Source organism: Oncorhynchus masou, chromosome 19 (assembly GCF_036934945.1).
Source record: "Oncorhynchus masou masou isolate Uvic2021 chromosome 19, UVic_Omas_1.1, whole genome shotgun sequence".
NCBI lineage: Eukaryota > Metazoa > Chordata > Actinopteri > Salmoniformes > Salmonidae > Oncorhynchus > Oncorhynchus masou.
The window spans coordinates 30,026,194-30,041,520 of record NC_088230.1 but is presented as its reverse complement, the minus strand read 5'-3'; the positions used below and the strand labels follow the sequence as shown (position 1 = coordinate 30,041,520).

General features: G+C 41.9%; 1 protein-coding gene across 1 annotated transcript in view; it reads right to left on the bottom strand.

Moving 5' to 3' along the window:
* Positions 1–10,978, bottom strand: part of enpp1 (ectonucleotide pyrophosphatase/phosphodiesterase 1) — a 40,681-nt gene extending 29,703 nt beyond the window's left edge. The window contains exon 1 of the mRNA XM_064925596.1: positions 10,619–10,978. Within this exon, the coding sequence (XP_064781668.1) occupies positions 10,619–10,756 (138 nt within the window). The 5' untranslated portion in view covers positions 10,757–10,978. The remainder of the gene's footprint in view (positions 1–10,618) is intronic.
* Positions 10,979–15,327: the final 4,349 nt, after the last annotated feature.

Here is a 15,327-nt window from a genome sequence, read left to right as displayed (position 1 = left end):
GTCTGCCTTTTCAAGAGGAAGAAAAGTTTTTCCCACCTCTAGTTTAATATGAAGTGTATTGCTGTGGTTTGTTTGTTGTCGTCTTGCTTCCATAACAAATCTCAACAGATGGGTCTGCTGTATGGTCGGGATATTTCCCTAAGGGTTGGCCCTCCCTGACCCTGTAACTTTGCAGTGAGATCGCCAAGATGATAGGGGACTATAAGCCAATTTGGGGAAAAATGGTTTAAACTGTGTATTTTTGTTATTCTCTTTGACATTTGTTTTAGAAATTTGTATTCAGAATATTGCTAGTAGTTATCATTTGTCATAGAGTAAATAATTTGTCTGGATTTTCTGAATCAGAAATGCCCTAAACTAAACTGCTGTTCTGGTCAAGCCTCTCGAGGTTATGGCGAAGGTGACTACAGATGCTATCTAGATACATGAAATTGTTATATAATTTGACCAAGAACAGTCAGAACCTCAACCGTCTGAAGCAATGGCGACAATGACATTCAGTATGGTCCTGCACCACTGCTACCGTGAGACTTGAGTCCGAGCCAGTAACCTGTACACAGCATCCAGTCAAAGCCATCAACTGCCTTTTCTCTCATGTCTTTTTCTCTCACGCTGTGCGACATGAGTTCACATAGAGTGAGCATGGAGAGAGATCCTGTCAACTTCCTTCATGCTGCTGGTGTACTGGTAGGAAAATGGACGATACATAACGGACTGTAAAGGGCAGTGAACATGTGCCATTTGGGAGGACGAACTGAAACCCTATCTGAAGAACAACATGAAGACACGCCAGAAGGATGAGTGCTGGGAAATAGGGTGTGGTCAACCATGCCTGTAATTGATTTAGCCTTATTCAAAATTACAGGTGACCATTGCTGTACATTCATATCCTGGGTGAGGATAACTTGACTATTGTAGAGGAACATCTGAAAGAGCTCAGCAGTGATCTCGCAAACTAACACCAACCAGACAACGATTGGAATCCGTTGAAGGGTTCAGTTATTATTTGGTGTTATGGGAACTACAATGTTTATTTGATTGATTTATGTCTTGGAAATGTGTTTTTTCAATAAATACGTATAACGGTCTAAGGCACTGCATCTCAGTGCAAGAGGCATTACTACAGTCCCTGGTTCGATTCCAGGCTGTATCACATCTGGACGTGATTGGGAGTACCATAGGGCGGCGCACAATTGGCCCAGCGCCGTCCGGGTTTGGCCGCCATTGTAAATAAGAATTTGTTCTTAACTGACTTGCCTAGTTAAATAAAAAGGTTAAATAAAAAATAATTTGTGTTAAAAATTGTGCAGCTAAGCTGTTGACATTTCTTGCCATGTCATTACTGACCCCTGAAGGAGACACCTCAGAACCCTATTTACCGGATATATTTCCTATGCCTGATGAAGACTATGATAATCCATAACGACAAGGTAAAAACATTGACTTAATGGTGAAACATGTCCATAGGCCATGGTCACGGCGGAGGTTATGTGAATGGTGCTCCCAAGGTAGAGTGAACCATAACCTGCTCCAGAGCACTCAGGAGTGTTCATCATCAATCTCTCTGTACTTTGCTCTGTTCATCTTTCCCTCGATCCTGACTAGTCTCCCAGTCCATGCCGCTTAAAAACATCCCCACAGCATGATGCTGCCACCACCATGCTTCACCCTGGGATGCTGCCAGATGTGATGCTTGGCATTCAGGCCAAAGAGTTCAATCTTGGTTTCATCAGATCAGAGACACTTGTTTCTCACGGGCTAAGAGTCCTTTAGGGTCATTTTTAGCAAACTCCAAGTGGGCTGTCATGTGTCTTTTACTGAGGAATGGCTTCCGTCTGGCTACTCTACCATAAAGGCCTGATTGGTGGAGTGCTGCAGAAATGGTTGTCCTTCTGGTAAGTTCTCCCATCTCCACAGAGGAACTCTGGAGCTCTGTCAGAGTGACCATTGGGTTCTTGGTTACCTCCCTAACCAAGGCCCTTCTCCCCCGATTGCTCAGTTTGGCCTGGCAGTCAGCTCTACGAACAGTCCAAACTTCTGTCATTTAAGAATGATGGAGGCCACGGTCTTCTTGGGGACCTTCAATGCAGCAGAATTTTTTTGGTACCCTTCCCAAATATGTGCCTCAACACAATCCTGTCTCTGAGCTCAACGGACAATTTCTTTGACCTCAGGGCTTGGTTTTTGCTGTGACATGCACTGTCAACTGTGGGACCATTCATAGACAGGTGTGTGCCTTTCCAAATCATGTCCAATCAATTAAATTCACTACAAGTGGACTCCAATCAAGTTGTAGAAACATCAAGGATGATGATCAATGGAAACAGGATGCACCAGAGCTCCATTTCAAGTCTCATATGTAAATAAGGTATTTCTGTTTTTAAATCAGCTTTCCCTTTGCCAATGTAGGGTATTGTGTGTATATGAATTAAATATTTTCCTCATCAATTTTAGGATAAGGCAGTAACGTAACAAAATGTGGAAAAAGGGGTCTGAATAGTTTCAAAATGCACTGTATGTTGGATAGGTACGAGGCCAGCACAGTACATATCATGGGTATATAATGTTATGGAAGCATTCTTCTCATCCGATCAAACTATTATCCCTATTGTGACGCTACGTAGCACTCACTCTGGTTAAACCAGAGTACTTCTTTCTCTGCTTTATCCCAGTATTCAATCTTGTGGGGATTGTTTTGTGGCTTTTTTTATATTGTGTACATGAGATTTTAAATCACTTTCACTGTTAGTAAGGCCAGTAAATCGAGACTGCCAAGTGACATCGCATACCACAGAAAAGTATTGTCAGAAAAATGATGAGACTGCTGCCAAACGTCTCTTCCTGCTGTGACCTTGAGAAATATTATTGTAACTTGTGTATGAGGAAAACATCTAGTTGTTTATAATCGAGAGAAACCAAACTCTTTTTTTTTTAAATACACTTCCTAGAATAATAATCAACCAAAACAATAAATGAAATACTAAAGACCATACCCAAATTAATCTTCTTGAAAATGTGTCGTATGAAACTTTAATCTTTCCCATTCAAATGTATACCTCTCTTCTGGGTACAAATAAAAAGTCAGTAATTCTCCACATCTGGGTGTTGGCCCTCTAACTGAGAAGTAAATGCTGGCCGAAAGACAACTCCCCTCCTCCTGGCTGCCTGGTGGTCTGCTCTGACTGGCTCCTTTGGCCATGGAAGGGTGCACGGCTGGCCACATGTTTAATTAGTGGGCGGTTCAAAGACTGTGGATCTCAGTGGTTTAAAGTTTCAACTGAGTCAGCCATGTTAAAAGGGAGGGATATACAGAAGTTTAATAATCAAGGCTTGAAGAGAGTCAAGAGTCTCATTAGAGGCTAGCAGGACCTGTCAGGATTAGAACTGGGCTCTAATCAGTATGGCGTGTTCTCATCGTGGGTTAAAACCAAGAACCTGTAGTAAAGAGCATAAAAGACAACTCGGGTCCTAATCTTGGACTGCTTTGAAAACTCTGAGGACTTTGTTTCATGAATCATATGCTGTACATGTGTGATGTCGAATATGGCTTACTGGAAAAGCCATATTAGAACGAAATATTGTGCAAGTATGTATATGTGTGTGTGAGTGTGTGTGTGTAGATGTGTTTATGTTTGCAAGAGTGTGTGTGTGTGTGTGGTGTTTGAGAAACCTGGCTGGTGTCCTGGGAAAGCCAAGGGTAAAGTACCGAGGTCCAGTGAAAGTAAACACCCTGTCCAGTGGAAACCTACAGCAGGCGCCTCAGGACACTAAACAGAATATACATCTCACAACCCAAATTTTGGGAGTAGCTATACACACCCCAGGTTAATTGAGCAAGACTTCTCAAAAATGTAAATTTGCTTCATGTAATCATGAAGGATTCCTGTTATTGGTTGACTTTTTGTATTATTATTCTGTATGTAAATCCAAGACATTCAAGGGTCTTTTTTTCTTTTCTTTTTTCTTTTTTTCTCTAGATTGTAGAATAATAGTGAAGATAAACTGTGAAATAACTTATGGGATTGTGTAGTCAGAAAAAAAGTGTTAAACAAATAAAACAAATATTTTAGATTCTTCAAAGTAGTCACCCTTTGCCTTGACAGCTTTGCACACTCTTAGCATTATCTCAACCAGTTTCATGAGTTAGTCACCTGGAATGCATTTCAATTAACAGGTGTGTCTTGTTAAAAGTACATTTATAGAATTTATTTCCGTCTTAATGCATTTGAGCCAATCAGTTGTGTTGTGACAAGGTAAGAGTGGTATACAGAAGATAGCCCTATTCGGTAAATGGCCAAGTCCATATTATGGTAAGAACAGCTCAAATAAGCAAAGAGAAATGACAGTCCATCATTATTTTAAGACATGGTCATTCAATCCGGAAAATTTCAAGAACTTTGAAAGTTTCTTCAAGTGCAGTCGCAAAAACCATCAAATGCTATAATGAAACTGGATCTCATGAGGACCGCCACAGGAAAGGAAGACCCAGAGTTACCTCTAATGAACTTATCCTCTGCAGCAGAGGTATCAGACCAATGGACAGATTTCCACCAGTGTAACATCCATTGCACGTGTTTCTTGGCCCAAGCAAGTCTCTTCTTCTCATTGGTGTCATTTAACCAATATAAATAAATAAAATATGCGGCCTTTTAAGCATTCTAGTACAGTTAAATAGTTATCACACACAAGGACGCAGCGATCTAAGACACTGCATCTCAGTGCAAGAGGCGTCACTAGTCCCTGGTTCGAATCCAGGCTCTATCACATCCGGCCGTGATTGGGAGTCCCATAGGACGGCGCACAATTGGCACAGCATTGTCCGGGATTGGCCGGGGAAGTAGTCATTGTAAATAAGAACAAATTCTTAACTAACTTGGCAAGTTTAAAAAATAGGTTACACACACACTGATCAAAAAATTATTTTGTTGGCATTTACACGTCCCCATTACCAGTAAAACATAATCAAAAACGATTTATTTCACTTACTTGCTGTGCGGTTTCATTGTTCATTTCATTCTCAACCAGGATATCTATGGAACGCTGTTTGGGTCCTTGTGTGTCAAATAACACTATTTGACGTGTCATAAGCTTGTTGACCAATCAGGATCTGAATGGGACTGCACGTTACATAATACATAACCCGGTCCGGTCGAGCCTCACTAGCCAGATGAAGCTAGCTGGTTGCTTATAACGTTGGATTTGGGCAACAGCGTTAAGTACCTGGCTAGCTATTTAAACTCAGCAAAAAAAGATAGGGTCCTGAAAAGGGGACCTGTCTTTCAAAGATAATTTGTAAAAATCCAAATAACTTCACAGGTCTTCATTGTAAAGGGTATAAACACTGTTTCCCATACTTGTTCACTGAACCATAAACAATTAATGAACATGCACCTGTGGAACGGTCGTTAAGACACTAACAGCTTACAGACGGTAGGCTACTAAGGTGAGTTATGAAAACTTAGGATACTAAAGAGGCCTTTCTACTGACTGAAAAACACCAAAAGAAAAATGCCCAGGGACCCTGCTCATCTGCGTGAACGTGCCTTAAGCATGCTGCAAGGAGGCATGAGGACTGCAGATGTGGCCAGGGCAAAAAATTGCAACGTCTGTACTGTGAGATGCCTAAGACAGCGCTACAGGGAGACAGGACGAACAGCTGATCGTCCTCGCAGTGGCAGACCACGTGTAACAACACCTGCACAGGATCGGTACATCCGAACATCACACCTGCGGGACAGGTACAGGATGGCAACAACTGCTCGAGTTACACCACGAACGTACAATCCCCCCCACCAGTGCTCAGACTGTCCGCAATAAGCTGAGAGAGGTTGGACTGAGGGCTTGTAGGCCTGTTGTAAGGCAGGTCCTCCCCAGACATCACCGGCAACAACGTCTCCTATGGACACAAACCCACCATCGCTGGATCAGACAGGACTGACAAAAATTGCTCTTCACCCTCCGAGTCACGGTTTTGTCTCACCATGGGTGATGGTTGGATTCGCTTTTATCATCGAGGCCTGTACTCTGCGGTGGGATTGATTTGGAGGTGGAGGATCAAATAAGTGACTATGCATATATGATGAACAGAGAGTAGCAGTAGAGTAAAAGAGGGGTTGGCGGGTGGTGGGACACAATGTAGATATTCCGGTTAGCTAATGTTCGGGAGCACTGGTTGGTCGGACCAATTGAGGTAGTATGTATATGAATGTATAGTTAAAGTGACTATGCATACATGATAAACAGAGAAGTATGCCTAAGACAGCGCGACAGGGAGACAGGACGAACATGGCTTGGGGGTAAAAACTGTTGAAGCCTTTTTGTCCTAGACCCGGCACTCCGGTACCACTTGCAATGGGGTAGTAGAGAGAACAGTCTATGACTGGGGTGGCTGGGGTCTTAGACAATTTTCAGGGCCTTCCTCTGACACCGCCTGGTGTAGAGGTCCTGGATGGCAGGCAGCTTAGCCCCAGTGATGTACTGGGCCGTATGCACTACCCTCTGTAGTGCCTTGCGGTCAGAGGCCGAGCAATTGCCGTACCAGGCAGTGATGCTCTCGATGTTGCAGATGCAGAACCTTTTGAGGATCTCAGGACCCATGCCAAATCCTTTTAGTTTCCTGAGGGGGAATAGGCTATGTCGTGCCCTCTTCATAATTCTTCATAACAGCCTCGTCAATGAGAATGGGGGCGTGTTCGGTCCTCCTTTTCCTGTAGCCCACAATCATCTCCTTAGTCTTGGTTACGTTGAGGGATAGGTTATTATTCTGGCACCACCCGGCCAGGTCTCTGACCTCCTCCCTATAGGCTGTGTCGTCGTTGTCGGTGATCAGGCCTACCACTGTTTTGTCGTCTGCAAACTTAATGATGGTGTTGGAGTCGTGCCTGGCCATGCAGTCGTGGGTGAACAGGGAGTACAGGAGGGGACTGAGCACGCACCCTTGAAGGCTCCAGTGTTGAGGATCAGTGTGGATCTGTCATGGTCTGGGGCGGTGTGTCACAGCATCATCGGACTGAGCTTGTTGTCATTGCAGGCAATCTCAAAGCTGTGCGTTACAGGAAAGATATCTTCCTCCCTCATGTGGTACCCTTCCTGCAAGCTCATCCTGACATGACCCTCCAGTATGACAATGCCACCAGCCATACTGCTCGTTGTGTGTGATTTCCTGCAAGACAAGAATGTCCGTTCTGCCATGGCCAGCAAAGAACCCGGATCTCAATCTCATTGAGCACGTCTGGGACCTGTTGGCGCGGAGGGCTAGGGCCATTCCCCCCAGAAATGTCCAGGAACTTGCAGGTGCCTTGATGGAAGAGTGGGGTAACATCTCACAGCAAGAACTGGCAAATCTGGTACAGTCCATGAGGAGACGCACTGCAGTACTTAATGCAGCTGGTGGCCACACCAGATATGGACTGTTACTTTTGATTTTGACCCTCCCTTTGTTCAGGGACACATTATTCAAATTCTGTTAGTCACATGTCTGTGGAACTTGTTCAGTTTGTTTCAGTTGCTGAATCTTGTTATGTTCATACAAATATTTACACATGTTAAGTTTTCTGAAAATAAACGCAGTTCTTTCATGAACTGAAGTTTAATTTCAATAGGCGAACAACAATACTTACAAGGATTCCTAAATCATTGCTAAGAATAATGAAAATGACTGCAGTTTCTACTGGTCATTGTTTTCACGCTGGTTGTATTGGTGCTAGCTTGGTACCCCTGAAGTTGCGGTCTAACAAATTATACTTTATTACCAACGCGGTATTGAAAACACATTGTTCATGGCTGGTGTTTACAGACTTCTTTGTACAGCTTTGACAATGCTACTATATATGTTTTGATACGCAAAGACCCAAATGGCGTTCCATAGTATGTATGTCGTGAAGCTAATAGCAGTGACGCTATTACTGTGCAACTCTGGTAGGGCAACATCTGAAAAATAGCACACTTGGTAGTGTGTACCAGTGCTCAACCAGTCGGTGAAAGCCAACATCACCCACGACAGAGAACGGTTGATTGTCAAGGGCAATGGATTCCATTATCTTGGTTTTAATGGATTTCACTTTTGAGTTGTCTTGCTGAAATGTTCTTACTCTTTCAAATGACTGCTCGACATATTGACTGCTCAATCCACACACCAGATATTTTTGGCTAGATTAGGGATTCTGTATTGCACTTGTAGTGCAACATTTTACGTGGCGTCATTACGTCATGTACCTACGTTATATAGGTATGCATGACAGCTTTGACATCGATATTTTAACATCGGCGTTAAACTAGACATCGGGTTGATACCGATGTTGGCATTTTTAGCTAATATTGGCCGATTCCGATATGTTCACCGATATATTGTACATCCCTACTCAACACACCTCCAGGCTGTGTAAGGGCCATTTGACCAAGAAGGAGAGTGATGGAGTGCTGCATCAGATGACCAGGCCTCCACAATCACCTGACCTCAACCCAATTGAGATGGTTTGGGATGAGTTGGACCACAGAATTAAATAAAAGCAGCCAAAAAGTGCTCAGCATATGTGGAAACTCCTTCAAGACTGTTGGGAAAGCATAAAGCTAGTTGAGAGAACGCTAAGTGTGCAAAGCGGTCATCAAGGCAAAGGGTGGCTACTTTGAAGAATCTCAAACATAAAATATATTTTGATTTGTTAACACTTTTTTGGCTACGACATGATTCCATATGTGTTATTTCACAGTTGTGATGTCTTCACTATTATTCTACAATGTAGAAAATAGTACAAATAAAGAAAAACCCTTGAATGACCAAACCTTTGACTGGTATCATATGAGATGTATTCATTTGCGGATGTTGATCATCCCTTTCGTATGACATGTTACAACTTTGCAAAATGTACATTATGTTCAAAATTTGCAAAACGTACATTACAAATTTGCAAAATGTACAATATGTTCTGAATTTGCAAATGTATGATACAGTTACAAATTCCAATTTGTTGTGGCTAATGCTAGCTAGGTGGCTAATGTTAGCTAGCTCTAGGGGTTAAGGTTAGGATTTGGGGTTAAAGGGTTAGCTAAAAGGGTTAAGGTTAGGTGAAGGGTTAGCTAACATGCTAAGTTGTTACAAAGTAACTAAACAGTAGTAACTTAGCTAAGGTCCCCGTGATGAGTTTCAAACAAGCAACCTTCGGGTTGCTAGGCGTTCACGTTATACACCTACCCATCCACTCAGACCAACCACCCCTCCTTATGTTTTTGCCTTAAGTAATCTTATGCAACCATACCAAATGTAACATATCATACTAAGTTGAGTGTCCCGGCATTACGTTTACTATGTTACGTCTAGTCTATGAGACCAGTCTGTATGACAACAAGCTCTAATATTGCCATCTGTTGTAATATTTCACAACTCTAAACCGATGTTTGCAGAATGATTCCTGAAGAGAGTTGACTCATGTCTGACAGGACATATTGCCCAAGTGCCTCAAACTGATCGTTGAGACATTGCGCTGTAAGTAGCGCACGTAGGCTACTGAGACATTCTTGAATGTAAGGATATAGTAATTGCAGGTTCAGACAACCACAACGTCAATGGCTGGCACAGGCAAGTAGGGAAGTGAACTCAGGTCGCTGGCAAACACCCTACCCGTCACACGAAAGAGGTTAACTGGCTTGGTGGGAATTGGTGAGGATCGCTAAATGGCCCCTCCAAATGGGAAGGCAGGTCCTTGTGCTTTGACCTAGCATGGCCCCCTCACATGTCCTGTCGTGCGTTCTGATGGCCTCATGGCCGCCATCTCACTTCTGACACCACTGTAGTAAAACAGCCGCGCAAGGAAGTAAACCCAGGTCCCTGGTGTGAAATGCAAATACCCTACGAATCGTGCCAATCGGATTAATCCGCTAGGTGAGAATTGTAACGTGGCTCATATATGGAGGATCACTACTATATCGCCATTAATGATTGAACATCATTGCCCCAGGGCAGTGATATGGGACATTGCCCTGTTTAGGAAATGCCATCTTTTGGATGGGACGTTAAACGGGTGTCCTGACTCTCTGTGTCACTTAAGATTACATGTCACTTAATCATAAGAGTAGGGGTGTTAACCCCGGTGTCCTGGCCCTCATACCATCATGGCCACCTAATTATCCACAACTTCCAGTTGGCTCATTCACCCTCTCTCCCCTGTAACTATTCCCTAGGTTGTTGCTGTAAATAAAAACATGTTCTCAGTCAATTTACCTGGTAAAATAACGTTTAAAATAAATACAATGTAAAAAATAACTGTCTTACCCAATCAGAACCCAAAATATAAGATCGTTTTAGCCTACTCAACTGTTTGTAAACAATGTCATTGCTCCTTTATGTAATTCAATAGCCTATCAAATTCGATAACATATACACCTGTTCGCTTGCAATAGCCTATGAACGAATCATTGAATGTGTGCCATCCAAAAGATAACATGCCAACAAATGAATCGAAATGTAGGCTATGTATGCTGGTAATTGACTTTAACGTTTGGCTAGGTTACATTGTAGCATCATGCGATATAACATCACCAAGAGTGCAGACTTCGCAGGTACACTTGATCCTAGTTTTACCATAGCCTACCCAGCCCGGAAAGTTACAGTAATTCCACTCACCGCAACGATGACCATGCGGTTCTTCGACCTCTTTTTATTCACCTGTCCACTCTGTCTCATCTGATTGTCTCGACCAGGTGAACCTAGTAAATTGGCAGCCTGCTCAGTCGAAAGGTCATCTGCTTTGGATATTTCCATTCTGCAGAAAGTTTTTCCCGGGGGGTTTATAACAAAGTTTTTGCAGACTTGAGAGAAAATAGTCTGGTCTCTTTTGCCTTTGGATTTTGTAGGGCTCAATGAAGAACCGCCTTCTTTTAGTGTTGACGTCTCGAAGTTAGCGTTGTAGCCTAATCCTTACACAACATGTGCAGCCAGCTGAGTCAGGGTGAAGTACACTATTGGAGTAGTACCATTAAAAAGTACATTACAAGACCACCGCGACCAAGTACTGCCACACCACCCTCACGAATGGCAGAGGAAACGTCGAAAATATACGCCACAATAGGTATGGAGAGCTAGAGTTGGACGTTTGTAATTATGTTGAGAGGATATTTGTAATTAGCCAACATTCGCTTTATGTACAATAACTACTCACTGTAATTATTACAATAGACTACCTCGGACATGTATAAAGACAGCTAAACTTCAGTTTGAAGGTGGTATACTGTTTTGGCTACACAACTCAACATCGCTCAAGGAAAAATTCTACAAGTTCAGATAATACATCACTGCCGCCACCTTTTGGTGACCATGAAGCTTGCAACCGCCAACCTCATAACCTTCAAGACTATGGCTAATACGAGTGCTTATTTTGTAGATTGGGAGGTGCCGGAACAAAAAGTGAGCGCGAGAGGTAACTGACCTAAGGAGTTCTGAGGCACCAGAAGGCATTGCATGCATATCAACGCATTTGCGTTGTGGCATAGAGCAGTAGAATAAAAGCATTTACAGAAGTTGCACATGGGAAAACATTGTTGAGGTCTATTATCCGAGAAAATGTTTGCCTTTTATAAACACATTTCGTGAAATTCTATGTCATTTTACATGACTGGAGACTTTGGCAGCATCTTTTTAAAATACCGCACAAAACGACCAGCTGAGATCAGTAAAACGGCCTTGTCTTGAATCCATCTATAGCCTAGGCCTAGGTGGAGACATTGTAGGCTACAATATGAGGAGGAAATTATAGTCCTAAAAATGACTCACACACTGATGCGCAGCTCACTCCTGGTTGGCAGATGTGCTCGTGCCAAAGCCTATTTCGCTCTCTCTCTCTTGTAAAACAATCAATGGCGATATTAGCATGTAAATCTTAGTGGGACAATCTTAACATTTTTTTATGCATGTTAGCAAAGCCACAACACGACACTAAACAATACATTAATTGCACTATAACAGTGCCAACAAACTGTTAGGACCTACATAAAGCTGTCCCAACAGCAAAGCTTACTTTCAGCACCATGGAGTGAATCCTTACCACCGCTACACCTGGATATCAGCAGAGCCTTGTCTGGCAGCGAAACAGTTCATTCAGCCTCATTTACTGCTTTAAAAAAACATAGCTGATATTGCTGACCTGCTTAGAGAAAATTAATGTGGTTTCTACTGATAATTGAGATGTACAACTATAGCATAAAGGAACGATGAATGGATAAGAGGTAATCCGTAATTTTTATTAAGACATTAATGAGCGAGCTAAGGCGGACATACTCGATATAACTATTTGTTCAGCACTTTTTAAAAGTGTAGTGACAGAATTCAGAACATGGACTGTTCTTACAGCAGACAATGAAAGCTCTTGCAATATTCAATGATTACATTTCTCTGAAACAGGCTATAGGCTACATAGCTGTGTGTTGCCGCTTTCCATGTCTGTTGTCTGTAACTTGTGAGGTGTGGAAACACTTTGTTGCTTTTATGAATTTTGTCTTGCTGCTTTTTGTTCTATGTTGCTCTGTCTGTATGCTACGTCTTGCTTGTCCTATGTTGCTCTGTCTGTATGCTATGTCTTGCTTGTCCTATGTTGCTATTGTCTATATTGTAATTGTTTTTAATAACCTGCCCAGGGACTGCGGTTGAAAATGAGCCGGCTGGCTAAAACCGGCACTTTTACTGAAACGTTGATTAATGTGCACTGTCCCTGTAAAAATAAACTCAAACTCAAATAAAATAAATAATCTCAAACATGTGCACCAGCAAGTCAGAACAGTAGGCTAAGTTATGAGGGGGGAAAGGGACCCAATTATTAGGGTGAGGCACATGGGCTACTAACAGCTTACTACACAACATACAATTAGAATTGCTTTCTTAGCTATGATATACATGTCTCCCAGGCATATTACATAATTTATGTAGCAGCATATAAGACATTGTTGGACTCACCTTGTTATGCTGTGCTCACTTGAACAGGAAGGTGGCATGGCGGTCCTTGTGGGCCCTCAGTTGTCTTGAACATGGAAGAAGTCATGCTGGATTGACAGTATGGCCAATGTATTCAACCTTTTCTGGCCCATGGTGTTGCATGTGAATATTTTTCCATTTAAGCTTGGAAAAGATACCCTTAAACCCAGACTTGGCTCACACATCATCTCCATTGAATTGCTTTGCAATGCTTGCAGTTAGCTACTGATTCCTTCCAAACCACTCGTTGAATTTGAGATTTCCAACTTGTTGTGTAATGTTTGTCCAATGGCCGATGAGCATCGATACATTTCATCTATAATTTCTTTATATGACAAGGTTTGAAAAGATTTTGCCAGTAGATTGTCAACTTGATTCACAATGATGAATGCTTGTCTAGCTAGCTAAGATTTTGACAGTATTATGTTGACATGATCAGTCCAATCAAAGCTACAGTAGATATAACGTGATTTGAAATTTTATCTGTGGCCAATTACCTTGAGGCTTCTTAGATGGGCACTCCTCATGTAAGTCTATGGCAACACCCAAGGGGCTTGAATTTTTGAGCTCTCCCCTGTAGATTTTGCACTGACGTAGAGTCTCCATGAGTGACAGATCACTGAGCCAATCACGGCGCAACTAGAGAACATTACCAACCCCTACGCTCTGTATTTTCCGCTGGCTGCCCCACCACCACAGAAAGCACTGAGCTAGGCTTAAACACCTGTATTTTGGAGCTGCCTTACTCAAGAAAGCAAAAAAGAGACTATGTTTGTATGCGGCTTTATTAACTCAAAGATATTTTTTACAATGTTTGCAAACTGATATGTGACACGTATTAATGCCAAAATAACATGCAAAACAGGTAATAACTGCAATGCGTGCGCTGGGTGTCGGGAAGCAATTTCAGGGAGTGAATAATTTAATTAATAAATGAAAACATAATGCAAAACAACAAACACAGACATGAAACTGGCACAAAAAACATTGACACTTGGGAAGGAACCATATCGGGCAGATAATCAAGGAGGTGATGGAGTCCAGGTGAGTGTCATTATGTGCTGATGCGAGTAATGATGGTGACAGGTGTCCACCATAATGAGCAGCCTGGTGACCTAGAGGCCAGAGAGGGAGTACACGTGACAACAAATGCATACAGTACCAGTCAAAAGTTTGGACAGACCTACTCATTCAAGTGTTTTTCTTAATTTGTACTATTTTCACGTAGTCTCCTCTGAACAGTTGATGTTGAGATGTGTCTGTTACCTGAACTCTGTGAAGCATTTATTTTAGCTGCAATTTCTGAGGCTGGTAACTCTAATGAACTTATCCTCTGCAGCAGAGGTAACTCTGGGTCTTCCTTTCCTGTGGTAGTCCTCATGAGAGCCAGTTTCATCAAAGCACTTGATGGTTTTTGCGACAGCACTTGAAGAAACTTTCAAAGTTCTTGAAATTTTCCAGATTGACTGACCTTCATGTTTTAAAATAATGATGGACTGTCATTTATCTTTACTTATTTGAGCTGTTCTTGCCATAATATGGACTTGGTCGTTTACCATATAGGGCTATCGTCTGTATACCATCCCTATCTTGTCACAACACAACTGATTGGCCCAAATGCATTAAAAAGAAAAGAATCCACAAATTAACTTTTAACAAGGCACACCTGTTAATTGAAATGCATTCCAGGTGACTAACTCATGAGTCTGGTTGAGAGAATGCCAAGAGTGTGCAAATCTGTCATCAAGGAAAGGGTGGCTACTTTGAAGAATCTCAAATATAACATATTTTTTTATATGTTTAACACTTTTTTGGTTACTACATGATTCCATATGTGTTATTTCATAGTTTTGATGTCTTCACTATTATTCTACAATGTAGAAAATTGTGGGGAAAAAACTTGTAGGTGTGTTCAAACGTTCGACTGGTACTTTAAATATATATATATATATATATATATATTGGCTAAATAGGTAGGGCTCAACACAAGTGGGCCCCACCTGCCCACTGAAAACAATATTGGGAAGTTGATCAAATATGTTGGTAGCTTACAGCATAGAGCGTTCTCTTTTCAGCAGGAGCCATTTTCTTTCCAAACTTTGTTTTCTCTCGATTGTATTTTAAATATTGCAAAGAACTGTTTGGTTTGTCTGCTGTTTTTTTTCAGTGACATATTTGCCGCACTTTCCCGACTGTAGGCTATTCTTTGTTATTGGGCTACATTCCACAGCTAGGCTTTTTTATTTTATTTTTTAAAGCTATTGGTCCTCTGTGGCTAAATTGTAGGTTTTTTCATGGTGTAGTAGGCTATTCTGAATGATTTCATTTATTTCTGAAGAGACTGCAGTCATTCTATAACTTTGACAAAT